Here is a 27,293-nt window from a genome sequence, read left to right as displayed (position 1 = left end):
AGTGTTAGATGCATTTTTCAATAAATAAAAAATAATGTAACTCTTTATTTGTGTTAACAGTTCTTACTTGCCCATCCTGTATTCATCTTCTTCGAAACCAAGATGACACACGAGTATCTGTACACCTTCTTTAGCGGGACCATGATAGTTAGGCCATGTTTGCGGACACAGAGATTTATAACGTTGTAAGAATTGTTCATAGGGCCTTCTGTAGGCAAAACCAGCTCGCCTTACTCTTAAATTTTCCATAAGACCTAAATACTTTACTTGATGCAGTATAATTTTCTCGTTGAATTTATCTAAAATGATATTACAAATATTTTGAAATATATGAAATATTTTTCGAATATAATAAAATAGGAATTACTGAAACTTACTAGGCATTTTATAGTCATTTGGTTTAATACAACGAATATAAGAAGGTTCTTTGCCCATAAGAATCTCCACCAGATTATTTAAACTGTTTTTAAATTGCGTAATAGCAGTATCTGGTCGTTTTTTGCTGGTCAAATCTTTTACGTCAAACACGTTCTACAAAATCATAAATTTTAATACGAAAAACCGGGGAAATAATGTTTCGATATCAATTAGTGAAAGTACCTTAATAATCGAGTTCGTCGTGTGCGACATTACTTCACGCAAATCTCTATATAATAAATCATTATTCTTCTCAAGGAACCCACGGACGTTGTACGTTACTTCGCCAGCGTAATGCACCAATCTAAACTCCTGAAATACACAATTATGTTAGGGAAAATTATATTAGAAGATTATATAATAAATTGTGAGGTTTAAGTCTTACATCACGTCCCATAACTTTCTGTGTTTGTAGATCTGCTTTCATGTGGCTTATGTAATGAGGATGATTATTCAAATTTACATTCAATTTTTCCAGGAAGCTCAAATCGGTTGGTTCTCCGGGACGGAGGCATTCTTCATCCATTAAGGATATTATACCTGAAACAGATACACATAAAATAGTATATCATATTTACAATTTTCATTAATTTACTAATGTAAATTTTGAATTAATACCTTTATATTTTTCTTCGATTAAATCGCAAATGACTTTATTATTAAAATATTGAACATTTTCCCACGTTATTCCCTCTCTCAAATACTCCTCTTGTTCCGATTTCAATGTCAATTGAATAAAAAGTTGCTGCAACTTCTCATTGCAGTAATTTATACAGAACTGTTCGAAGCTATTGAATGATATCTTTCATGAATCGTGTAATGAAAAAAAGACGATTATTAAATAAACATTATTTAACCTTAGAGATCACGTACCTGTTCTTCTGAAAGATTTCGAAACCATAAATATCCAGGATTCCTATGACCATTTTCTTATGTGGATTGTTAATCGGCTGCAAGGATTTATTCAATCTGGTCACGAGCCATGTGAACAGTCTGTCATATACAGCTTTCGCCAACGCATCCCGTGCATAAATCGCAAATTCTCTGTTCAACGGGGAAACGACCACGTCACCGTGGGCGTCTATGGTGCGATTTGTAAAGGCGCCCGCCAACTGCTTTATGTCGCAACCCAATAACTGTGAATGAATATAAAAATTGAAAATAATTGGCCAACAAATTTCCATCAAACGAATCGTAAGAGACTGAAAGATACTTTATTATCTATTTTACTATTTATGTGTGGTATGGATGCCTTAAACTTACAGCGGCAACCGCCTCGACAGAAGCTGGTTTTAAGATTTGCGCGACACCATCTTCCTCGGTAAAACCAACATTTCCCATGTGCAATACCGATGCAACTATTGCGAATAGGTCATCCTGTTCCTGCTGAGTCATCTCCATAGTCTTCATCGCCTTTATTACTTCATTATACTGAGTCGCATCGTCGATACTGTCTATGGTGCCTTTCGTCTACAAATAATATGGAACCTGTCTCGCAATGTACGTTAAAAAACAGTCGGTTGATTAGAAAGCAAAAATAATAGCTTACCCCATTGGTAAGGTAATAGTACGTATCTAAATTTCTCTTGAGATATAACTTCCGCAAAGTCTCCTCGTCTGCTCCGGCTAACAATTGATAAAATATATGAAAATTACGCTCTCCCGAAAATTGATGCACTACTCGTGATTTCTCGAGTAGGTAATTCAAGATGTTTCCACCGATTGGATCTCCCTGGAAAGATATTAGATATCATTCATTCCTAACACATTCTTTTCGCGCCAATAAGTAGGTGTTAATAACTATATATGATACAATTAACATTATTTAAACATGAAGACAAAGATAAGGACATTTAAAGATAAAGACAATGAGACAGTTGGTTCATTTGTACCTGGAAATTAAATTGGATATCCATGTACTTGCCGAAACGGGACGAGTTATCATTGCGATTAGTTTTCGCGTTCCCGAAAGCTTCGAGCACCGGATTGCTACCGATCAATTTGTCATTTACTTCTTCCACTTGTTTCTTGTGCCCGGTAGCAGCTGCGATAAACTCTAGCACCTTCTTCGAAGCTTCGGTTTTCCCTGAACCGGATTCGCCTAAACGATCAGTTCCAAGCACGTTAAGTCTATCTCTAGCATAACTTATTACATTGCCGCAGAAATAGAATTTTCTTAAAATACCCAACAAACTTTATTTAATTATTAGAAGAATGACTAAATTCGTAAGTATGTTTCTTACCGGAAATGAGAATACATTGGTCCAGATTCTCCTTCAACAAAGATTGATAAGCAGTATCAGAAAGCGCGAAGCTGAAAGGAAACAAAAGATTATAAATTATCGGTTATTCAAAAAATAGAACACTTTGTAGTGTAGTTTAGTTTCTTACATGTGTGGTGGAGCTTCGAAAAAATTTCTTCCATGGTAGTATTGAATGGTTTCCGAGTTATAAATTGGTAATTTCTTGTAGGGGTTCACTGATATCAGCACTTGACCAATATACGTCTAGAAAAATAGTAAGAAGCTCGTCATAAAGCTGGAATAGAGCAATAAAAAATAAAATTCTAGGTAAATATGAAACAGGTTGGCCGATTAGTTCATGAAATTATCACAATGTCTCCAAATACGTATTTGAGGCATAGCTAACTGAATTGGTAAATTTTCTGCAAACGTAGCTCTAAGTGTATAACTGGTTTAGAAACCGATGAAAAATTCCTTTTTTTATCTGAGGAATGCTAGATAAATATCACTTTGTATTTTTAAATCTCGACATCTTTTTAAGAAGACTTCATTATAATGCTACATTCTTTGAATCAACAATGTTTATCCAAAATATACGCCGCTGTTACCTGTGCTAGTTGATAACACGTATGAGGACAATAAACTAACTGAAACTTCAAGCACTTATCGCGAGAACTTAAAAATTTCTAAACGTTGCCTCGTAACTGTCTAACTTTGAACAAGTTAGCTGAAAGAATTGCCATAAGTTTGCATGCTTACTTAACTCTATCGATAAACTAAGTTTTTTATATTTTCATGAATAAATTTTACCCAATTTTTTATTATATTTTCATAGACAAATCTAAGCGAAGTAATTTTCTAAAATTCAAGCCAGTTGAAAGTCTTGCTTACAAGTGCATTTAACTAGACAATACAGAAAGAAAGCGACGCCAGACTTCCGGGTAATTGGTTCGAGCAGTTCTTCCATAAAGATTTTTTACTCACGTAGATCAGATTCTCGTTGAAACGCTTTCGCAAATTATCGATAAACGCGTCCTCGCTCTGGAAGTCCTCGAGAAGAACGAAGTCCTGGACACCGACGCGGTCACGCTCGTGCAGACCACGTTCCATGTTTCTACGTAACTCGCTGCCAGTCCTGGGGACTTCCGGTGCCCGTGCCTTGCCGGAACCTCTCACAACACCTCCAGTGTCGGATACCGCACGCGCCTCGCTATAATAGGTCAGGGAGCAAGTTACTTTTGAGATGCATAATAACGAGTAGTTTGTTCGAAGGAATTTTTAAATGAAAGATCTGTACAACTTTATATAGAAGGAAGAGAAGGAACAGTAATTTCTTTGTATCATCTTTGGCTCGTTTGTATTTTTTATCGTTAAAAAATTGCTCTAGTTTTGAGAAAGATGTAAAGAAATGGTTAAATAAAGAAATAATTAAATAATTCATAAAAATTCAAAGATTATAGTTGGCTTAATATATTTTTAGATTATATTCGAGGATTGCGAGGTATAAAAATAAGTTTTGAGATAAAAAATGTAATAAGAATATCCTATGATTTTTTTTAATATTCATTTTCTATTTAGTTCTATAAGGCGTTGTACGTTTAATTATATAATAATCATATAATAATTATATAGTGTTATATAGTAATTTAGTTTTCATATAAAATTATACATCATTGTTTAATTTCTTAAAGCGCCATAGTGTCACCCTCTTTTTAAGGATCTGACTATATACCTATATTGTCTCGTTCGTATAGTTGTTGCCTGCCTATTCGCATATTACGATCGATCGACGATGAGATTTGTGAAATTAATTGCGGCCAAGACGTATGCCGATTTCTCGTGGACGTTACACGATACTGAGCGCGAGAAAGTGCGGATTGCGAGTATTGTTCGATCGCCGGAAAGGAAATCAACACCCTGAACTTCGATGGCGCTTCACGCGATCGGTGTCGATTTTCCGTATGTGGTCGCATCGACCATCGACATGGATACGCACCATAGAAAAATAGTAAAACAAGATAGATCATCTCGTTTCTCTCCTTATGCTTCCGAAATCTTCTGATCTCTATCTACTACTATTACTACTACTACTACTCTCTCTCTTTCTCTCTCTCTCTCTCTCTCTGTCTGTCTGTCTCTCTCTCTCTGTCTGATCTCTTTATCTGTCTGCAAACTTTCTTGCAACTTAAAAAAGCTAAGAAAGTAAAAAGCGTGTTGATCTAAATTATGTGATCTAACGAGCGGATCTAACTTTCGTAATGAAATATTTGTTGCATCAAGAAAAAGAAGAAAATTGTAATCAAATCGACTTATTGTCTGACGATCTTTCTTCCTTGAAATTATTCTGTTAATTTCATTAATTTCACAGACTTTCATTGATTTCCAACTAGTTTAATTGTAAATATATTTTTGATATATTAGACGTATATATCTTTCAATTTAAAGAAAAATTCTTATCCGGAGATGATCTCGCTTGACGATGATTTTTGTTCATTAATCTCCAGAAAGGGAGAAACGTCATATAAAGAATGTATTGTCTATGATGAATAGCGATATAGTCATTAGCAGAATTGCAGATTGGTGATAAAGTTACTGATTAGATAGCAAAGCAGTGTTGATAGACGGTAAGAGATCGATGAAAAGTTGTAACACAAGAAACTATGTAATTCCGATATTTCATTTAAATTATCACGAACAATAAATAATAACGAATAAATTATAACGAAATCAGTTTCAATCGAATCGCTAAATACAAGTAGAGGATGCTTTAAAACTGATTATGTAAGACGGGAATAAAGATATTAGTCTTTCGATTATAATACTGTCACAAATTTTATGACTGTACTTACATTAACTTCTTGTGAAACTGTGTATCGCAAAATCAATAAACTAACAACGGAGAATACACATAATTTATTGTCTCTCACGGTTCAACATCTCGCCTCACTTTCTAACTTCAAGTAACAGACTAAAACGCTAGACTACCGAAAGATCCAGGTAGAAGACTGTCAATCAGATACAAAGGAACAGCATGGGCCACTTTTACCCCACCCTTACGATTCAGGCTTGAATCAAACTTCGTTGCTTCGCATTGTGCAAAATAGGGTGTGTTCTGCCCTTCTACAAACTTTGCACAGTCACTATAGTAATTCATACGTCTACCTACGTGAGACACGGAATTTTATAAACCTTCTTCGTTGTTTATCCAAGACGAAACCCTAGCCGAATCATTGTTATATAACAATATATATGTAAAACTAACGTGTGACAATATAATAATAATGTATAATACTGTAAACTACTATAGATCTCTCCCTGTCTCTCCCTGTCTCTCCCTTTCTTTCTCTCTCTCTTTCTCTCTCGTAGTATAAAAAAAAGATAAAATGGACCATAAAGGATCAGAGATAGTAATTTTGCTATTGAGATAAAAATTTATATATATGTATATACTCCTTTTGTAAGAATAATGGAGGATTTTTATAGGACTCACCCCATGTTTTGTCAGCGTCCTTGTATCCTGTGCAATCAACAGACGAAACAGATTAACGAATTAAGTTACGACGGGTTATTGTTATCGCGTGAGTAGTGGCAGAAAGTACAGAACCAGAGCTGGTGCTCTCGCAACTGATGCTCGTTGTACTTCCCTGTGAAATCTAACGTTAGATCGCGCGATAAGATACGCGGCCTACGTGGAAATTCGATCTCGATTTCGCTCGATAATCTTCCGTGATCGATCGGTTACGATGTTTTCATTTAATTCCTGGTTGTTTCATTGAAAAAAAGAACCATCGGCTACAAATATTGTAGGTATATTAACAAAGCGTAACATTCAAATTTTACGATACAATTATCGATATTTAAAACTCCACCGATTCCATGGATATTTTAATTCTCGAAAGACATCGCTTTACGGAAATGACTGGATTGTATCACATCCTTCAGCCATAATTTACATCCTTTACTATCATATTTAATTTTCTTTTATCTCGCGTGCGCACCTAAAGATCGGCCATCGATTCTATAAATATTTCAGGATGAACAAATTTCATTATATTCTAGTGTCATGATTAATATTATGGTTGTCGAGTATATCCAATTTTCTTCCTTATCTATAAGCATCTAAAAATTGGCCAATTCTAAAGATATTTTTATTCTTAATACTATTACTTCACGCAGATGAGCAAACTTCATTGTACCATAATTCATATTTTAATTCGTATCATTATTCTATAGTTTCGAATTTATTTTTCCCTTGTACAAAGACAACGAAATTGCGTCATCGGCAAGAAGAAACATCAGCCGAGATATCTTAAATAATCCAACGCAAAATTTTTATACATCGTTTCGATTAGATTCAGTGCTTGAAGCTCGAACGTATTCTCTCAAGAGGACTGGTATCGATTGTGCGACGAAACGAAACGAAACGAAACGTTACGCAAGCACAGCTTCGATTTTGTGTTCCAATTAACTCGAACCAATTAAAGTATAACGCTAAAGGAGAAGCTAATTGCTTCGAATTCCCGCGTGACACGTTTTCACGCGTATTCTTTCGAACGTGTTTCACATTTTCTTCCTAAACGAGAAACTAAATACGAGTCGATGATTTGTACAAAAGGAAATAGCCAATCGATGCAATTGGAAGAAAGAAGCTTCAAGGTCGATTATACATACGTGAGCTGTTCGAAAACTGCACCGATTAATCAGCGTCTCGTTACCATTCTATAAACGCGAAAGCTACAAATCGCGGTCATTGCCGTTCCGGATGCTTCTCGGAATACAGATTCTTTCGTCAGAGAGTACGATGGAAAAGTGTTTGAAAAGAGATCATTGAGAAAGTAATTATACGGAGCGGTTCGTTTCGTTGTTAAAAGGAAAACTGTTTTCTGCAAAATGTACTTAGTACGAGTCTTTTTGTAATAACTCTCCTTTAAAAGATTATGATCTGAATTGGAAAAGAATATGAAAAAAATAAAGCGAAAGGAATTCTACATTAATAAGAAAGTTTCGTTGAAAGATACTTCTTCCACGCCTGAATTATATAATATTAACGAAGAATTTCAAGATAATAAATATATCATTAGATAATAATCTTATTCTTTCAAGGATAATAAAAAAGTGATGATATCTCTGGAAGATTAATCTTCCATAAGAAAAATCGCGCGATTAAAAATATCTTTCTTCGATTAGAAATTGTTCCCAAAGTATAGAAATAATATAAATATACAATTGAAATGGAACATCGTATATAAAATCAGATCGAAATATTGGAAACTCCATTAAGTTAATGGAAATAAAAATGAAAATGACGATGGCATTATGGGACAATCACATTTTATTGAGCAAACACCCTATCGCGAATTACTTTCTTATCGACTTAAGATTAGCCGTTATCGAAAAATCGTAACGTTCGATCGAAAAAGATGATACTCGCGTGATTCGTGCATTCTATCTATATTTCTTTCTGTCTCGACGCCAAGAAACTTTTGACGTATATTATTTGTTCGCATTTCTATGCGCAATAAAGACAATAATAAAATTGTTGAAATCAATCGTAAGAGGAGAATCATGAAAAAAAAAAAAGAATTAAAAATAAAATTTTCGTTCGCGACACCGAATCTCCATCATTCGGTCCGTTCATTCGTTCACGATTATTTTTAGTCGCGAGATTTTCCTCGTGAAAAATAGAAGAAAAAATGCAAAAACGTCTAAAGAATTGGAAGCTCGTAGCCTCGATTTTTGAAACACGTCACCTGCACTCTTTTGTTCTTATCGAGCCATGAATTGTTAATTGGACGTTACGTATTATCGACTTTTACAGGTACGTTCCACTCTTAGAACCGAACGTTCTTGTTTTAAATACCGCGATAACGTAACTTGGCTTTGGAAACTTTTTCAATTTCATACGATCCACAATTTATACAAAGTTTGTTATTTCCATCGGGATTCGTAATCTTTCCTTTAAAAAAATCAGAGATATTCTCCCGTAACGATGCAAATGCTCTATTTAATTTTTTCAATTTTAGTATACACCGATCATTAAAACATTCACAATTTACAAAAAAAGAAAATTCTCTCTTTTTATCGGCGATCTTTTCTTGTAAAAATCTTCGTAAGAAATATTTTTTAACACGACTTTATTTTTTCAATTTCTGTACACCAATCGTTAAACGATAACTTATCATTTCACTACTATTTTTTCTATTAGTGGCAAATTTTTCTTAAAGAAATCTCCGTTGAAGTTGATTTCCTGAAACGATCGAGGCTGTCGTCTCGTTTAATCGTCAGAATCGATGAACTAACAATCGTCACGAGCGATCACTGAAGAAGATCAACGAGACACCAGATGTTTGAGCAACTCGTCACTTCTGGTTCCGTTATTTTTGGTTTTAAACGATCGTACAATTTGCACACAGAGTTCACTGCGATTTACACGTTCACCGGGAAGATCGAGACACGCCGGAGGATCGGTTCACCAACGGTCGCTACTCAACAACGACTTAACAGTGTCCACCTTCGGTTTATCATCGGCTATACGCAACTTCTCCTACCTCCTCTCTACCGCTACATCATCCGCTACTGATACGCCAATAAATCCAGGTGAGATACAATGAAAAATACATTGGACACTCGAGTTCAGTCGTCCAATTCTTATTTTAAATCAAATTCCCCTGCTTTTCAGAATATAGTGTAGCGTTTAGAAAGTCCTTTAGCAAGCGAAGTATAAAAATATCGATTAACATTTGAATTTGAGAAAGAATTTGAGGAGTCTCAGACTCGTTTAGAGGTGGAATTTAGTAATTGCGAGTCTCTCATTTCTTACTTTGAAGTTGTCACCAGGTATTGAATTTTTTAATGAAGTAATAGTATCGAAAGTAAAAGAATTCGTCTGAATATAAAGAAACCATTGCATGTTAGTACCATTTTTAATAAAAAAATCTTTCAGGAGATAATTCATAAAAATATCGATTGACATTTGAGAAGATCGAGAAGCATTCATCAGTTGCTACATACGAATGCTTATGGACTTTGGAAAATTTTACATCTTGCTATTATCTCTTGGAATCGAATTACTTTACGAAGTAATTGTACTGAAGATAGAAGATCGTAGGAAATTATTATATATCAAGTAATATCCGTTTTTTAATTACTTTCTATAATAATTACATGGTTTTTACAGTGTTGAACATTGCAGAAAACCCGTGAATAAGAAGAACGAAAGAAAAGAAGAAATACATTCTGTGTAACGCCAAAAACTTGTAATAGACATCAGGAGAGCAGTACGCGTATAATCTAATCTAATCTATTCGAATTTTTTGTAGACAATGAGTGCAATTGTAACAGTATTTGCAATGACACAAATATGTTATCGTTCCTTCCTACTCGTTAACATCGTATTTATCCATCTGTAATCTGCGTTTGTGTTAATTTAAAGGGACTTTGTGTTGCCATAGAGAATTTCCAAGGTGATAATAAGTAGTGTGGAGAAAAAAATGAAAAAGGTTCTACAATTATTATCTGTGATATTAAAGTTCTTTTATTAAATATCGATTCAACATTCTTTGTTGAATTTTTACCTTGGTTTCATGATTCCAGAATTTGTATCGTGGGACGAAACGTTGAAACAACTTTGGAGTAACTGTGGAAAAAAAAGAAAAGGGGAATCGATCCCCATGGAGGAATAATAATGGCTATTTAAGAGCAATCGAGACGAACGCCGCGCGAATACTGGGACAAACGAGTCTCGAGAAAAACCGATCGAATACAGCAGCTTCTGGTAAATGCGTTTCGTGACCTCGTTATCGATACGAAGTGTCAATCGATGACCGTTCCGGCTACGGCATGCAAATTCTGATTCTTTTCTTCGCGTAAACAAGCTTATATTCCGATTGAACGTTACTTTCTGAACAATCGATGCGTTTTACGACTAACGAGAGAAACATAGTATACATTTTACGTACATATTTGGTTCATGGAAAAGTTGTGATCACCAGATCTTCTTCTATAAGAGCTTCTATAAAATTTACAAGTTTATTTAGAGATTAAGACAGATGACAGATAGTTGAACAGATAGGATTAACTATTCATCATTGAACATAACTAAAAGAATTAACAGATAAAATAATATTTGATATCGAACTATAATCTATAAGAATAGTATTTATTCAAGTATAAAAAGATGACATAATATTGCTAGAAAGAAATTATCGGCTATTGATAATAAATTATTTTATGATAGAATGTATTCTGCGTGGTGTATTTTATATGAGTGAAATAATATTGTAGAAGTTTCAGTTAAAGAAATTGTTTTCTTTCCTTTGGAAGAACACAAGACCAGCAAAATTTTCCGATCAATTTAATAAACGCGTCTTATCAATTACGTTCTTCTTTTTTAACGCTCGAACCGATTTTCGTATCGAAAGTTTCGTATTTGTGTAACTAAAATTCCGCTTAAAATAAATAAAGTTTATATTGATAGATAAAAATAGTATACGCTTAATTCGTAGATAAAAGAGAGTTAAAGAGGCTGATTCGTTGCTCGCATCTAATCAATCTTTTTTGCTCGGTCAACGACTCGGCCTGAGCCCCATCACAATAACTCTATAAATCTCGGGACACTTTCCGAGAATCGGAAGTCATAATGCTGTCGTTTCCACTTCTGATATTGGATGGAACGTCGTGTACCATATAAGTACACGGTTATTCGCGAGTTTTCTTTCGCTGCATCGGAAATGAGATGATTTAAATGGGATAGAAACATCTTGATGAAACTTCTGCTCGCTCTTTGTTGAGAAGATATTCGTCTTTTCTTGTGAAATGTTTTCTTCGAACACGTGAATGAGAAAGTGTAGATAGGGTACATAAATAACTCGTAAATTATGGAAAAACAGTGGTACTTTAATTATTCTATTGTTAGAGCAGGAAGCATTAAATATTAAAATTTCGTTTCCATCGAATATTTCCATGTTTCCACGTTATTCGAGATCAATCTTTTTTATTGGTTTTTTTTTTTTTAACCATCTCCATCGATTTTATTTTTAAATTGAAGTATTTTTCAGAGATTTGAATTTAAAGTTAACTATACAAATTTTGGCATCATTTGACATTAAAAAATGAATAAGAGCCTTAAAGATCTGCTTTTGATAATGTGTAATAATAAAAGAATATATCCATCTAGGGAAAATGGAAATATCGTGATTTCAAGCCGCTTGGAAAACATACCATGAACATTTGAACAAAATTTACGTTCCAGAAACATGTAGTTGTTTAAAATACGAAGCTTTACGAACAAATTGGTTGGAACTGCAGGCCCACGCGGCTTCCAGTACGAGTGGATCGCTGAAAAAGCTCGATCGGTTCGCAACCAAGGCCCGAACGAATGATATAAATACACCAAGACGGACGAGTTGTAAAAATCACCGTTCGACGTCTCGACCCGCGGCTTGATTAACGTGATACCTATTTTCGAGAGCTGTGATTTATAGCGACACTCCTTTGCATCTCTCCGACGTGGGTTCTGCTATGTTTCACAGATTGTATTCTAAAAACCAGGGGTACCCTGAGAAAAGACTGTATCGTGCCGGATCTTTGTGGAGAAGAAGATCGTAATGGCTGGATCATATCTATTCTGGAATGGGCTGTGCTTTCGCAATACGTATCTCAGGAATGCTTTGTCTATACTTGTTCCTTTTTACATTTTCTCAAAGAACAATTTTCTAAACACGATATTCAATTACAGTGTCGCTTCGCTATTTTCTTTTCTTTTTATTTTCTTTTTAATGAAAAATATCCTTTATTATATCACGAGGGTTATTTATCACTTTTATTAGTACAATTTTCATCATCCGTATATAATAAATATATCTAAATCGATAGTTCTAGCGTTAAGACGAAGTTGTCACAGAATCTGTGTTCTACGAACTTAATAGGATTAAAAAAAATAGGATTGAAGCAACATTCGATCACGGTCAATAAGAATTGCTTCTCCCCGAAAGGGGAATCGAACTGAGTCACTGTCTCGGTCGTGACCTTTAGCCCGATGACTAATTTCTCGGCTGATCTTATGCTAAATCACCGCAGATACGTGCGATCGACTGACAGGCGTACGAACAATCGCGTTGTGAAGGCGGTTTCCATTGTTCCATCTAGTCATGCACGATGCCGTCATACTTGAAGAAATCTTAAGAAAGTAACACGAGCCATCCTCGACTATTTTCTTCTATGCGTAAAAAAAAATATCCTCTTCCTCTCCGAAGACCGATTAAACATCGTTCGATTAAACACCTTGCGTCAGTTTCTATCGAATTTCTATCTAATTCTATCGAAACACGAACGTATGTATATAGGAGACCTACTAATTATTTAAATCGACTTTCTATCGTTAGGGGCGATCAGATTAATTAACATGTGCTTGCAGTTTCGTTACGCAAACACCAACATGGTGATAAAAAAAAAAAAAAGAATGCAATGCAACCTGCGGGTAGCTAAATACGTGCTGTACCTATCGACCTTTCCAGCTAATGCATTGCTCCACTCTTTTTGCATTGCACTTGTGAAACATCTAAATCTGTCAGTTCACTGAAAAAATGACGAATAATAGTATACTCTGGTATACAGCAGTTTTTATTGTAAAATCTTAAGTAAATTTGTAAAAAATATAGTTGCGTATTCAACCAGTTTGCAAACTACAAATTTCGAGTCTCCAATTTAAAATATATCATAATTTATTATTTTTGAGCAGCTGTGTAATGAAGATAAATAACAGAAGATAGATAATAAATTGCGTGTATTTTTAGGGAAACGTGGGATTATAATTGTTGCAAAATTAGAACTGTTCTACGCCAATAAAAACTGACATACGGTCAGTAGATATGTAACAATTTCTCTAAATTTTAACCGCATAGATAAATTATGTTTTATTAACTAGACACTGCATATCCTCCTACAACTTGGAAATTATTCTGTAAACAGAGAATTAGAAGCGAAAGCGAGTGTCGATCTTGCCGGAGGCAATTGTTGATTCCAATTACAAAACTGTTGAAACCTGTTCTTCTAAGCCAAAACAATTTCTGTTTCCTCTAGCTGAAAGTTAAAAGACGACCATGTAACTCTTTCACGTTCTAGTTTCAGTTTCAATGTGCGTTTCGCTCACGTGGAGAATTAAAAGCAAAATCAGGTTTCGGAGCGCGCTGCAGGCAATTTTCCGCCGTCTTCGACACGCGATTCGATCGGTCACAGCTTCTGACGTGTACGACACGCAGGTTCCACTGTAAACGAGCCGTTTATTGTCGCGTTTTTCATCCGGAGAAACGGGGTCGCGTTCGTTCACCGGGAAACCGCGTCATCTCCACGATGAGTCAAAGGAAAAAGGGCTTCCGAGACCTCGAGGTACTCGTCCGCGTTCACCTTCGCGCGATTCGCTGTGAAAGGTTGTTCGCCGCTTTAACGAGAGGCCGACTAGCATCCTCTGACGCATCCACCGAAAATATTCATCGTATAAACAGTATTTCGTTTAATTCTCTGCTTTTCTCGACTAATACGGAATCGAAGATTGATTCGTTCGCGTTAAGCGTCTATGTTGCACTAATTACATATGTCCATATATATCATAAACTGTTCTACTTATAGAGATCACGATAAATGTCTCTCTAGTTTGACGAAGCGAATCGTCAAGCAATTGGCACAAGAATAATGTCAATATCGTTTAAAATTTGTCTATGACTTTATTATGAAAAAATAGAGTAGATTTATTGAATCTAGAATTACGTTGTTTTTACATAAATTTTGAATTTCGAGCAAATGATAAAAAGTAAGGTAGAATAGATTATAGATAAAAAAAGAAAATAAAGAAAGTAATGAGCAGTGTGTTTTTATTCTGCCCTCCATTTCTTTTCTTTCCTTTCTATCTTTCGATCTCTTCTTTATTAGTTTCCTTACTATTGAAACTTTCATAACGTTTTCACACGATTTCAAGTACTTACCTAAAAAAAAAAAAAAAAATATGGGATGCTCCGGAGGAAGTTCAACGAATGAAAAGAAGAGGGTATGCAAATTCTTGACCTTGCTTGCTTTATTCTGAAACGGTAGTTACGCCCCGCGGGGTCATGCTCAAGACCTGTACCTGCACAAAAAGGATCACGAGCGCACTGATGGGTATAATAAAGAAATTACCCATTTCCGGAAACCGGTTAGCCTTTTGTCGGCTGCCTGGTTTGGCAAAGAAGAAATACGGGTTTTCACTGGATCGCCTGAAATCATTGGCTACTTCTTTCCATTTTCTAAAACTATCCAACAGTAGCGTACACCGCTCGTAAATTCACTTCTCCGATGATAATTTACAACTTTCCTTTGACGTAGAAGCCTCTTTGCCTTGCACCTCGATGAAATTTTCATCGAAAATAAAAATCCATCACCGCAAATAGAGGCAAAAACTCCACTAGAAAGTTCGTATGTAAGTACTCTCGAGTGTTTCTAAATTGAAAATTTATTCCAACAACTTTTAGTCCCTGGATATTTTACGCGTTTTTGCTTCTTTTATTTATTCTCTGCATTTCTGCCTTAAATCCCCCGAATTAAATTACATCAATTAAATAAATTAATTATATAAATTAAATTAATAGGATACACGAATATCTGTAGTCAAGTAATTATAGATTAATATTTAACACAGACGACACAGTCATAGTCGGCCGTCATACTATTAACATACCATTTACGATAGATCATCGACAGACTTATTATTCTAAAACTTAATCCATGAAACACGAAATAGGCCAACAGTCTATTAATAATCACAAAACAGACCTGCGATAGATCGCGTAACAGAATCTCTTTATATTCAAATGTAATTTTGCATTCGAGTTGGCGCGTGGCGCGTTTTCGATCGTGCCCATACGAACTTCCGGTTGCGTCCATTATTGTACCCGCAACGCATGGTAAACGTTGTACCTCTTATCTCGCGATAAAAGGAAGGCACGAGTCCCGCATCGTGGTCGACGCGCGCGACACTTCCGGTCCCTTGTTCCTTTTCCTTTCCCCCTTGAGTACTGTTAGAGACACCTGAGAAGTTTCACGCGACTGCGCGCATGCAAGTCCGAAACGAAATCGTTTAAGACTTTCACGCTTGAGGAACAATCGGTGGGGATCAGAAACGGTAAAAGTTGGTGGGTCGCGCGAGCCACTTAATTGCACGCGAGAACATCTCCAATTAAAAGCTTTAATTAATTTTCCAACCCTTCGTCGGAATAATTCTCTTGTGGTCGTTTATATGGCGGCATAACGAATTTTTCATTCTTCTCGCATTAAATTTGTTGGAAAAATATTGTTGCAATATTAATCTCATACAGGGTGAACCACGAAACGTGATCAGCTTACATTATTCTGGTGAACTTTCAAGGTCACTTTCAGGTTTCAGTTAAAAAAAAAAAAAAAAAAAAAGAAAAAGGAGAGAGAGAGAGAAAACCTGCAATATTTTCACACCTATTTTTTAACGGATATTTAGATGAATACGGCAAGTACCATAACATGTTCTTTTTTTCCATTCGAACCGAAGAAACATTAAAAAAATATCATTTACGTATCCGGAACTTTTGTTCGTCCTTTAGGTCAAGGATTAATTAAGATAAAGCAGATGTTCCATCGAGTCTCGAGGAATCTTTTATTCTGAAAAAGGGAACGTGATATGAAATTTAAAAAGTAGCTAAATAAGGTCTAGCATAATTTACATGGCGCGAATGATTATCGCGGGTCCCCTTTCAGGGTACGTACGCTTGCATCAACTGAAACTTGTTCTTCATTGTCATTACGTCATTGGAGACGCATGAATATGACAGTTTATTATAGGAATGAATAACTGGGTTTTACGGCGCGAACAGGGCCGGCCGAAACGTACGAGCGCTTCGGGCAAATTGATGATTTGGCGCCCGTATAAGCCAAGGCGTAAATAATCGACTGTGGAAAGCTGAGTTAACGCGATATTTATGGTTTGTTTGGAAGGGTCGTTTTGTTCTTTTGCATAAAATCGCATTTAACTTTGCAATTGGCATGCACAGTCGTCTGCCAAGGGGTCTGAAATATCGTGACTGTTTCTTATTTTAATAATTTCGCGGTTTTATTAATTGCCGTCCTTTTTAAACTTCTGCGCTTTACAAATAGTAAAATCCTGAATGAGAACTGCAGACTCAAGGAAAGACTGTCGAAGAATAATAATTTGGTCGAAGAAGAGATAATATAACACAGGAACGTTTAATGAACAAATTAAAAATGAATCGTCGATGGGCTAAAGAACGGTCCAAGTATTTTCACCTCTAATAAGGTAGTAACAATAGTACAATTGCCCAATGACAACTTACACCAACCACTACGATACAATTTGCAAGCGAAACACTAATATTTGCAGATTTATTTTTCTGTCAGACAGGTCACAAGTTTAAAGAACTTTCGTAAGCAACCAGGGATAACGATATACTTACATACAATAATGTAGTATCGTGTTACACGATGTGACCATGAATAAGCAAGGACTTCGATTTTGTACTCTTTTAACAGAATGGTAGGAAGTCAACGACTTGAGTTACAAACTACCAAGGCGACCATGCGTTGCACCATACACACTGGGTGTCCATTAAGAACATTAGCTACACCTTGCATAGGCCGGACACGAAGAAACATGCCATCCGATCATTGATGGGAAGAGTTCATTGTTGACAATTAACTTTAATATATGTTCCACGTTCTAAGAATCATTTAAGGTATGTACTTCACGAAAAAAGAAAGTCTGCAGTTTCTCCTGAGTGCACCAGAGAAACGTATCTCCATTCGATAGAGGCTTAAACATGTGAACCTCATTAAACCAGAACTCCCAGCTACTCAACCTCTTGGTAGACAAGTTCGCTGCCATTCAACTCTATGCAACTATACGTATACACCTACTCATCCCTAACGCTAGACAGTGATTCAACCAAGTTTTTTCCTTAAGATATCCTTACAGATATAGATATCCTAAACGTTATACTTCGACTTTAATAATTTTTTTACGGAATCACAAAGTTCTGTGATCGGGTCTCATTTGTTCGACAAATTCATTCACACATCTGATACTAATAATATTTCTAAATAATTAAAATAAAGAAAGAAGACGATACTCGTTACAGGAACTAGAAGAAATTTCAGATGATTGGCACAAATTTCGATAAGAGCATTACAAACGTTTACAAAAGGCAGAAATAAGAAAATAGTAATCAGAACTTGAGTTCGAGGAATATTGGTCTGAAACATAGAACTAGCGCTAAGAATGGTCCACTAAATATTACTGTTTATTAGTATAACGAATAATTAACACTTCAAATTTATCAATTAGAACAATAGCAAGTATCTCGTTAGTGTTAATGAAATGCCAAAATGTTTCGTATAACACACGTAATTGGTCAAATACTTTCGCAAGCCACTACATCGTATTCACCTATAACTCTACTATTCTGAAACTCATTCGCACAATCAGTATTATGTACATATATAGGCCGTTTTGCCAGTGGAAGTGGCAATTTAATTTGCAACAAACGTCGATGGAGCGGTGTCTGGCGAGGTAGATTTAAAGCGTTGCACGAGCGAAGCCCGCGGAGGCGTAATCTTACATTTCTTCTCCGAATCTTCTCCGAAAAACCGGTTGGCCGGTTCTGATTCAGACCGACCTTGAGTCAGTCAGCTTCAAGCCTGAAGTTCAGGGTTTTCAAGGTGCTCTCTCTGTCGCGAGCCTTTAATAAGCTCCGCGAGGACACGGAGCAGAAACGTCGGCGAAGAGGCAGAAAGAGAAGGAACAAAGTATGACGTCCGGGGGACGTGAGAATACCATGTGTAATAATAAACCGAACTCCGGCTGTATGACGCTCAGAAACGGCCAGCGAAACGGTGGACGAGCAAACGAAGACAATAAAAAGAATAGAAAAAAGGACGATTCGAGGGGAAGCAAGCAGTCGATCCACCGAAAATAAGCGACGATCTATTTTCGTACCGGCTTTCGTACGCGATGCGTCGTAGGAAAAACACTGGATGCCCATAAATGCTCCCATAAATCTATCGCTAGAAACCTCTTCGAGCTGCCATAGAATCGGATAAATTGGAAAATTGATAGAACAAGGTGTAAATTTTCACGAATCTCTTTCTATTTTCGTCCTTCTGAAACTTATAACGATCAGTTATGGGAAATTGAAAGATGCAAACATGCATAGAACACTATGCAGAAGAGAACATAAAATACAGCAGTGGAACAGATCTCTGTCTAGATCCTACTTTTTTTTTTTGTTATATTCATAAAAATAGAAATTTACAGAAATATTCGCAGCCTATGAAATTGATTCTTTGATTAGAACGTAGTAAATCATCGTATTAAACATATTTTTAACGCTCGAGCATTGGACAAGAAACATCGTTTTCTTTTTACGATTTATGTCATTTCTATTAGAGCTCAAGGATCTCAACAATAATCAACACAAATAAATCCAGTCTGGTGATCATTTTTCTGGCCTAGAACATAAATTTGTTATTTTCACTGTGTGATACACAGCACTGTAGTTTTACGACCGATCACAATTGCTTGATATATTTTTTATGGCTATCGGAATCGTATACTGCGTTCCTATCCAATTTAGAGTTCCAATCTGATATTCCATTCCCATTATTCTTGCCGCTATTCAAGAAACAATTGCACGAGTGTTTGGAACAATAGTTGTATACTTTAATGAAAGCTTGCGTAATTTACGGGTCACGAAAAGAAAAAAGATAGTTTAAGAGCCCGGCATTTGCATAAAGGAGTCGAACTGGATTACACGGAATTTAGAAAGCGCGCCGGAAAAGCAGAACACCAATTATCCTCTACATCCTCGGATATTCGGTAAACGTTTCAAGTTTCTAGTAGCATACAACAATTAAGGTTGCAAAATAGGGGATCATTAACCTTAAGATACTGTATACTAGCCTTTAATTATAGCTCATTTTATATCCACCTATATTGTATTGAATCATTGTATATAAATCTGTTATTTCACTCATATATGTCTTATGATATATAATAATAAATACGATAAAATTTGTTCGAGTTCACCAATAAATCTAACTATATATATAGTATGTGTCCTATTAAGTATTTATGACTGACAGTACAAATGCAGACAGATATTAATCACAGGTTTGATTAACGTAAAACTAATCCGGTAGCAATTTCTATCGCTATTCACCACTAACGTCACAAACTTTTATTTTAACGTACAGTTCGTGGAACTGGTTTTACGTCGAAGCGAGGAAAAAGGAACAAAACCGAAGCTGATAGATAACGAAAAGTGGTTTGAAAAATACAGAACACACGGTTACACCGGTTACGTGGCGTTCGCGATAAAAATCGTTTTAAGGAACTACATCGTTATGTAACTTCACTATCTCTAACTCGGTTCCCGAACTTACAGCCCAACACCGGATATTCACAAACCGTAAAGTACTACTGTGTTCGCCGAGTTAGACGAAACATTTCGTTATCCGATCGCATAACGAGTCTCAGACGAGGTCACTTCTGCACTGATAAATGTCAGATTTATAATATTCCAAGATAGCTGTATGTTACAGATTCCATTGATAGCAGTGAGTGAAATTTGTTGAATTTTGATATCTATGGTGGAAAAGCAGATACAAGTATGAATTAGAGAAAATGATAAATTGTGGAGATACCTACCTATATGACTAATCTAAGATGGAAATTATAAGTACGAACTGTTGCTGATGACTCGTAAAAAAAATATCTAATGGCTGCTGAGTCAGCTGAATATGGTAATCGGAATGCGCTAAAACGGTGATTCTTCAGCGCCACGATTGACAATTTTTGGTCGATCGGTTCGCTATAATGCTGGAGAATTCGATTCGACGCACTTATTAAATTAACTCAGATATGCCTCAGTTTTTTTTATATTTCTTTGAATAATACTATTAATGATGATAATAATAATAATAATAATAATAATAATAGAATACACAACATAATTATGTTTAAAGAAACATCTAAGTTTTTATTAACAAAACAGCGTGTTGGTAATAAATTTCCATGGTATTTTTCTTTTATCTCAACTAACATCTAACTTTTTGTTAACGAAATAGTGTGATGGTAAAAAGCTTCCATAATATATTTCTTTTTTATCGCGATGGACATAAATAACTTTTCTTTATTCGGCGTATGAAATGTTCCATAGCAACTGTCAAACATACTGCAAGCACCGAACAAGTTGTTCGAGGAAAAAACGTACGTCCAGACATGACTAATAGACCTGGCTGAGTCGCGCATGTTGCCCCCATAAAAATAGCTACGCAACCTTTATCGTGACTCATCGTATTTAATTGTGTTATCTTGTCTCTGACCTATGACCAAACTATAAACAAACATTTTGAAGAACAAATGGACAAGGTGAAGTTTTCCTCTTATAATCGTTTGTCTCTTTCCAGAATGGTAACCATAATGGGACATGAGGTTAAAGTTGCTTGCGGCGTGTTCCATGATGTTCTATGTGCGTGAAATCGTGTAATAGTTAATGTATTTGGAAGTTAAGATATTCAATTTCAAGGTTCATAGTGACAAAAGGTCACGTATCTACTTAAATTAATCGATAAACCAAGGATTTACCTTATTAGTTGGGAGATCAACCTATTAAAGACTAATGGACCAAGAAGCAACACAATATGGTATCCCTCTTCTCGATTATTTATACTTTTTCTAGGTGTCGTGCGTGTTTCGAGGTTAAGAGTCTTTGTCTAAACAATAACCTATAATCCTCGTTCCCTATATACCCTTAAATCAGGCCCTCGGCCCGACAGAGAAACAATGCACCGCTTTTTTCTCCGGTTTCTTCCTCCGATGTTTCCTAGAAAGATAGTTGACTAGCACGTTCGTGAAATCGCGGAGATATCTTAAAATCTTTTACGTGCCGTTTCTGCAAAATTTCCAATCTGTATGATTCGAAAATCAACAAGTAGTTTACTATTTGATTACATGTATGCTTTATGGCTTAGGTACTTAGGTAACAATAACAAAATAACTCAAATTTAACACAAATGGTATTTTCAAAAGTTACACAAAATTTAAGGAACAGAGCTATACGTTGGAAGATATTGATGTCATGATTGAGGATCGATCTTCAAACTTAATACGAGTGGGATTTCTAACAGATAAAAAGATACGTTAGGAATCGAATTAATAAGTTGGGAAACACTGACATGATTTATCGATAATAATCTTTTATCGAAGAAATTCGACTTGACGATATTGGATAAGTATTATCTCAACGGGTATAATAGTTTGACGTCACCGTCGATTGCAACGAGTAAGTGACAGACTATCGAATATCGAGCGCTATCGATACCCGATCATACCGACCGATTCAGAATTGGCGGATCATCTTATAAGTTCGAACCTTTATTTTTTTCCTCGATCTATGTTTTTCTTATCTAGTGCATGATTTTAATTGTTTGATATTGTGTACTCGTGATATTTGCGATATTTGTCGTTATGGCAAAAACGTTTATTTGGATAAAAGATAAGTGATAAGAACTGATAGAAAAAGCTCGTAAGTCACTGCTATTAAGGCGATTTTCGTTAAAACGACGGAAACGAATAGCTAAAAAATGGCAGGTTGAAACATGTTTTTTGACGAAGTATAATTTATTTTTCTTGTTATTCTTTTTTTTTTTTTTTTGCTAACCTATAATACAAGGACAGTTTAAAACTAACCTTGGTTGACCAATGACATCTTTATCAAAGCAGTTAAATCGTTAACTATACGTCGATCCAAGCAACGATTTAGCGGGTTCTTCGAACGTCGCCTTAATAAATTCGCTTGACCCTTTTACCCAACTTCCACTTGCACGTGGTCAATTATAGTTCGCTATAAATCCTATTCTAAATATATATCAATATTTAAACGCTTTGGCTTTGAAAACGTTAAAGAAGTCACGCGTCGATGTTGTTTGTTTCACTTGAAATATTATATATGGCACAAATTGAAATAAAATTCTAGTGGAGAACAGGGATAAAAAGGAGTAAGTTGTAACGAACATGATATGATGCAACAGGCATTTGTTGCATATAGATATGCTAGAATATATGTAGAATAGTAAAATGTAGTAATCATCCATCAATCAATATTATACAAATTAAAATTTTTTTAAATTTCAAAACAGCAATTTGAATTTGTAAGTAATAGATGAAAACATTATCCTGAAATTACTTTGTTCTGGAATATGGTTAACTTAAGAATGTTGCAAGTGTGGATTACGAGGTAAATTATACACGAAAACCGTGTCACGTACTTGATTTATGAGAAAAAAGTATCCTCGACTCAATGTGACAGACTACCTCGCGATGCATCTGCTGCAATCCGTGCATCACCTAATAAAAGCACGAGATGTTCGCGATTTCATTTCAGTGACTCACGTTCCAGATGTCAATGACATAAAACGCAGCTTGCGCGCCTCCTGCTTTGTGTGTATTTTCAACAAAAACTAATCGAATAGGTATCGTATCACATCATTTGCAACTTTGTATCCATTTCTTACCAAACTTGTAAGTAAACAAGAAGCAAAATACTTTTCACATAAAAATACGTTACCACATGGATAAAAGTCAAATTTTGATGCAGTCTATGCACATTTTTCGAATAAAAAAAGATGCAAGGGAAGTTAACCTTAATATGAACTGTATTCCCCACTCAATTTTTGAACTATTCGTAAGTGAAGATACTTTTGTGTTATTTATGGTTTCTGTTAACTCATTAACATAGAAAAGTCAAGTGCTCTTCACTAATAAATCCAGATCTACTGGAAGTGGCCATCATCTTAACAATATTACTTTTTCAGCTATCTAAACACTGTTAGTTACTTTTATGGTTAGGCACATTTAACTCTCCAATGCGTTATAAGTTATAATACAGTTTCTAAACGTTAACAGAACCACGTATAGTATCGAAGAGTTAAATTAAACTTACGTTCCAGCTGATCAGCTTGTCACAAATGTCACACAGAGTTCATCCACGAAACTTGTCACATCACAGTTACGATCACAAGAAGCGCCAACGTCAGAACAAAGACGTCCTCTTTCGAAACTGTAGATCCGCGCGGCTCGATACGTTTAAAGCGATTCCACGGGACTTTTACTTTTATTTATCACGAACGAGAGTCCATACACGAGACTGGACTATCGGTTCGTACACCTGGATGACACCTGGAAAACTTGTTCCTCCGAAGAAAGCCACCGCCGATCTCTCAGGGTGCCTTTTGTGCTCACCTCGAACATAAAACTTATGTGGATCTTGTGTGCACACGCCACGGTGTAACACACGAAACTGCCGGCTTAAAGGAACTCTCTGTGCCGTAGAAAGAAGGTGGTGGAGGAAAAGAGGAAGACGTTTGAAGGCACAACAGAGAAGGAGAAACAGCCCATTCCCTCCGTGTGTTCCGCGTGGTCGTGTTTGTATGTGTCGATACGTGCGTATACGTACGAATGTATATGTTACGTGTGTGAACGTTTCAGCATTCGGCTGACGATGCACAAATGTTAGTGTATGAAAAAATACGTATTTTTTGGAAAATTTGTTATATTACAAAGAAATCAGAGATATTAAGTTCCCCCGTTAAACTAGAGGGCACTGCTTTTGGGTCCGTTTCGAAAGCGTGATGGAATTAGAAACGTCTCGAAAGACTCTATATGGGATTGCTAGTATGCCACGCACGTTCGAGGTTATGTATAGACGATCACGATTATTGGTCCTCTTAGGAAATACATACTATGATTGTGATCTATCCATATATAAAGCTTATCTGTCGAACATCATGACTCTTTTTCTTCCAAATCATGGAAGCATATGCAATCAAATTTTATCGAAATAGTTTGTCAAGATTATTATTAAAATATACAATTTTATTTTTCGTATTTTTAAATTAATTTTGTATTAAAAGTCGAATGATTTTTTTTTGGTTATGATTAAGGAGACAAGTTTTATAAGAAAGATTTGCATAGTTTCAGAAATGTATAATTACTGCTCGAACCGCTGGTCTCGACGATGTTTGTAATTAATTTAAATTACTATCTGTACGAGCGTCGTTTAAGTCACCGATCGATATCTAGCGGTTGGCGAAAAAAGGAAAAGCAAAACATAAGTACACAAATATATAGTACACAAAGAAAGCGTTTCAGGGAGTAATCTAAATGAATGGAAAGGCGCGCGCGCATTTCCTTTCGTCTCGAATAAAACGTTACTCCCTAACGACCTAAGTATACTTCCTGTATAATTAAGTGTACTCAACTTTGTTACGCTTCCGGGAATTCGTTGAACTTAGCAAATTCAATACTAGATAAATTGCTGCTTATACCGAGGCTAATTAAACAAACGTGGCAAAACGAGGTGTAAACGAAAAATATTATGAAGACTAACTTATTTCTAATTGCAGGGAACAACAGGGAAAAACAATAACGGAATGGTTGTAGTAGAGAAATATCCATAATTGAAGCAATTACAAGGTGCTATTTTAAGCCGCATGTGTCTGCACAATTGGTATCTGATTAAAATTAAACGAGATCAAGCGTGGTACAGAAGTTGCAAGTGTTTGCAACCCCTTAATGATTGCTGCAGCGATGATCGGCCGGGGAACTGCAACTATTAGGAAGCCAAAATGTGCATCGCCCTTTCCTGCTATAATTCACTTATAGTCCACTCTTCCGCGTTTGTATACATGTACTTGATTATAAAGCCAGTTTTTCTATAATCATTTGAACATTGTTAAACATTGGACTTATTTGGCAATACGGCAATTTAGCAATATTTTTTGAAAATTGTACTTGCTTACATCGTTGCCAAATGAACGTGTAAGTATAGTCACGAAACAGACCTATATTCCAATGTCTTTATAGGAAACATCGATTAAGGACTAATGGCCAATTAAATCTCCGTTAGTTGACGATTATATTTTAAAATAATTATTTATTTATGAAGAGTATGTGACTGGCGTCGCGACCCCTCACGCTAAACCGGTATTAAGGCTGCACGCGTGCAAGCATCGTCTGCACTCGGCTTAATGTCAGCCAAGCAAGTTGGCACGAAGTACGATAAATGCCACTTTCGCCCTGGAATAACCTATAGCTCTCGGGTATCCCCTACTTTGCAATGATAATTCGCACCTTCGAATGATAAATCCTCCTATCCTTTACTCTTGATTATTTCCAAAGAGATGCATCTCCTTTGCACGAAATTATTTTAACGTTATGCAAATGTTTTCTCTCGTCAGTTTATGTTAAGAATATGTTGTTCGCCCTGTCAAGTCACGGCAGTACTTTGCTTGCTAATAATTGGTGAAATAGTTAGATACGCATCCATCATATTAAATTTGAAAAACTGTTTGCATCATCGTTTGTGTAATTTATTAGCTGTAAGTACTGATATACATAATATAGAATCTAATTTTATGATCTCGTTGTTTACTTATAGGCACCGATCAACCCACTTCCTGTTCGTTTCAAATTGTCAGTGACTCTCGAGCCCGAAGGTACGCAGGCAAAAAGTACTTCGCAGATACCCGGCTTTCCATCATTAATCTCGTGACAAGCGTGGCCAACAGGAATCTCGTAACAAGACAAAATAACTCAATATCCGCGTTTCTCTACTTTCCTCACAACTTACAAATAATATTTTTAGAGCAATTTGAACCAGACCCTGTGGCATACTTAAAATTCATTAGTATTACACCGATGACTCATACTTGTCTACAGACAGCCTCAAAGAAGATCATGGTTCCCGTTTCAGTGCATCTAAATGCAAGGAACAAGACGATTATCATTCCACGTGTGTTCCATCTGGTCTTACGATAAATACCGCTATGCTAGTTCTGTAACCGTTAGCCAGTGTTTGAAACACTACCATGATTGACACAATTATTAATTACACTCGACGAAAAGAGTAAAAGAGTAAATACTCCTAACTATTTTCACATCTTCTTTTGACGTTTCTTTTCTTTCATCTGACGGTTGTGAGGAACGAGGCAACGAACTGAGAAGACGAAGAACGTTTCAGAGTCGACGGTACGGTAAAGCCGATAAAAGAACTCTCGAGCTACGCGGCCAAGGATGAAGATGCCCGGTGCAAAAATACCGACGGCAAAACGAGGGTTGCTGTAAGCGCGAGAATTTTTCGAGAGCGTTTTCTTCTTCTTCGCGGCTAGCCCGCTACGGAAAACGAGCGGCAATAAAGTTTACAGCGCAGCCCCGTCGACTCTCGTGTATTTATAGCTGGTCATTTCCACGGAGATCCTCCCGTAATTTTCAAGTCGAACAGCTCTGCACGTCCATGATTCCCCTTTTGCTTTTTCCTCGCCTTCACTGACAGGAAGCTGATGCTTACAATTAGAGAACTCGAGGATCCACGAATACCCTACTTCTTTCATAAAACATTTCACATCTTGCATCTATAATACCGTTAGATATTAAAAATAGAATCACTGCTGTTACTGTATATATCACGCCCATGCGATCAATTACGGAACACTGTGAACGCAATCATCGTACTTTAATTTTCGTACATTTCGACAAAATAATTTAGACAGGTGAACAAAACGGTG

The 27,293-nt window shown here is 36.0% G+C and overlaps 1 protein-coding gene and 1 long non-coding RNA gene across 6 annotated transcripts in view; both read right to left on the bottom strand.

Moving 5' to 3' along the window:
* Nucleotides 1-27,293, bottom strand: part of LOC117235493 (unconventional myosin IC) — a 34,768-nt gene that overhangs the window by 2,306 nt on the left and 5,169 nt on the right. The window contains exons 1-14 of one of the 4 annotated variants that reach the window (XM_033497575.1): nt 9,072-9,186; nt 6,151-6,177; nt 3,645-3,870; nt 2,809-2,924; nt 2,661-2,731; nt 2,310-2,518; nt 1,967-2,149; nt 1,681-1,887; nt 1,291-1,553; nt 1,036-1,205; nt 803-957; nt 601-729; nt 378-531; nt 68-299 (exon numbers count right to left, since the gene is read on the bottom strand). In XM_033497575.1, the coding sequence (XP_033353466.1) occupies nt 68-299; nt 378-531; nt 601-729; nt 803-957; nt 1,036-1,205; nt 1,291-1,553; nt 1,681-1,887; nt 1,967-2,149; nt 2,310-2,518; nt 2,661-2,731; nt 2,809-2,924; nt 3,645-3,870; nt 6,151-6,155 (2,120 nt within the window). In that variant the 5' untranslated portion in view covers nt 6,156-6,177; nt 9,072-9,186. Of the gene's footprint in view, nt 1-67; nt 300-377; nt 532-600; nt 730-802; nt 958-1,035; nt 1,206-1,290; nt 1,554-1,680; nt 1,888-1,966; nt 2,150-2,309; nt 2,519-2,660; nt 2,732-2,808; nt 2,925-3,644; nt 3,871-6,150; nt 6,178-9,060; nt 9,187-23,671; nt 24,019-27,293 lie in introns of those variants that run through there. The other 3 variants (XM_033497574.1, XM_033497576.1, XM_033497573.1) reach the window with 3 other exon arrangements.
* On the bottom strand, nt 20,682-21,844 carry LOC117235513. Of its 2 annotated transcripts, XR_004493686.1 has the most exons (3): nt 21,682-21,844; nt 21,316-21,622; nt 20,682-21,195 (listed from the first exon to the last, which is right to left on the bottom strand). It is a non-coding gene; the product is annotated as an uncharacterized LOC117235513 (long non-coding RNA). The 2 variants fall into 2 exon arrangements; XR_004493685.1 differs by having other exon boundaries at nt 21,316-21,844.

Source organism: Bombus vosnesenskii, unplaced genomic scaffold, assembly GCF_011952255.1.
Source record: "Bombus vosnesenskii isolate JDL3184/JDL3185 unplaced genomic scaffold, Bvos_JDL3184-5_v1.1 scf7180000013316, whole genome shotgun sequence".
Classification (NCBI taxonomy): Eukaryota; Metazoa; Arthropoda; class Insecta; order Hymenoptera; family Apidae; genus Bombus; species Bombus vosnesenskii.
This window is presented reverse-complemented; position numbering and strand designations above follow the sequence as displayed.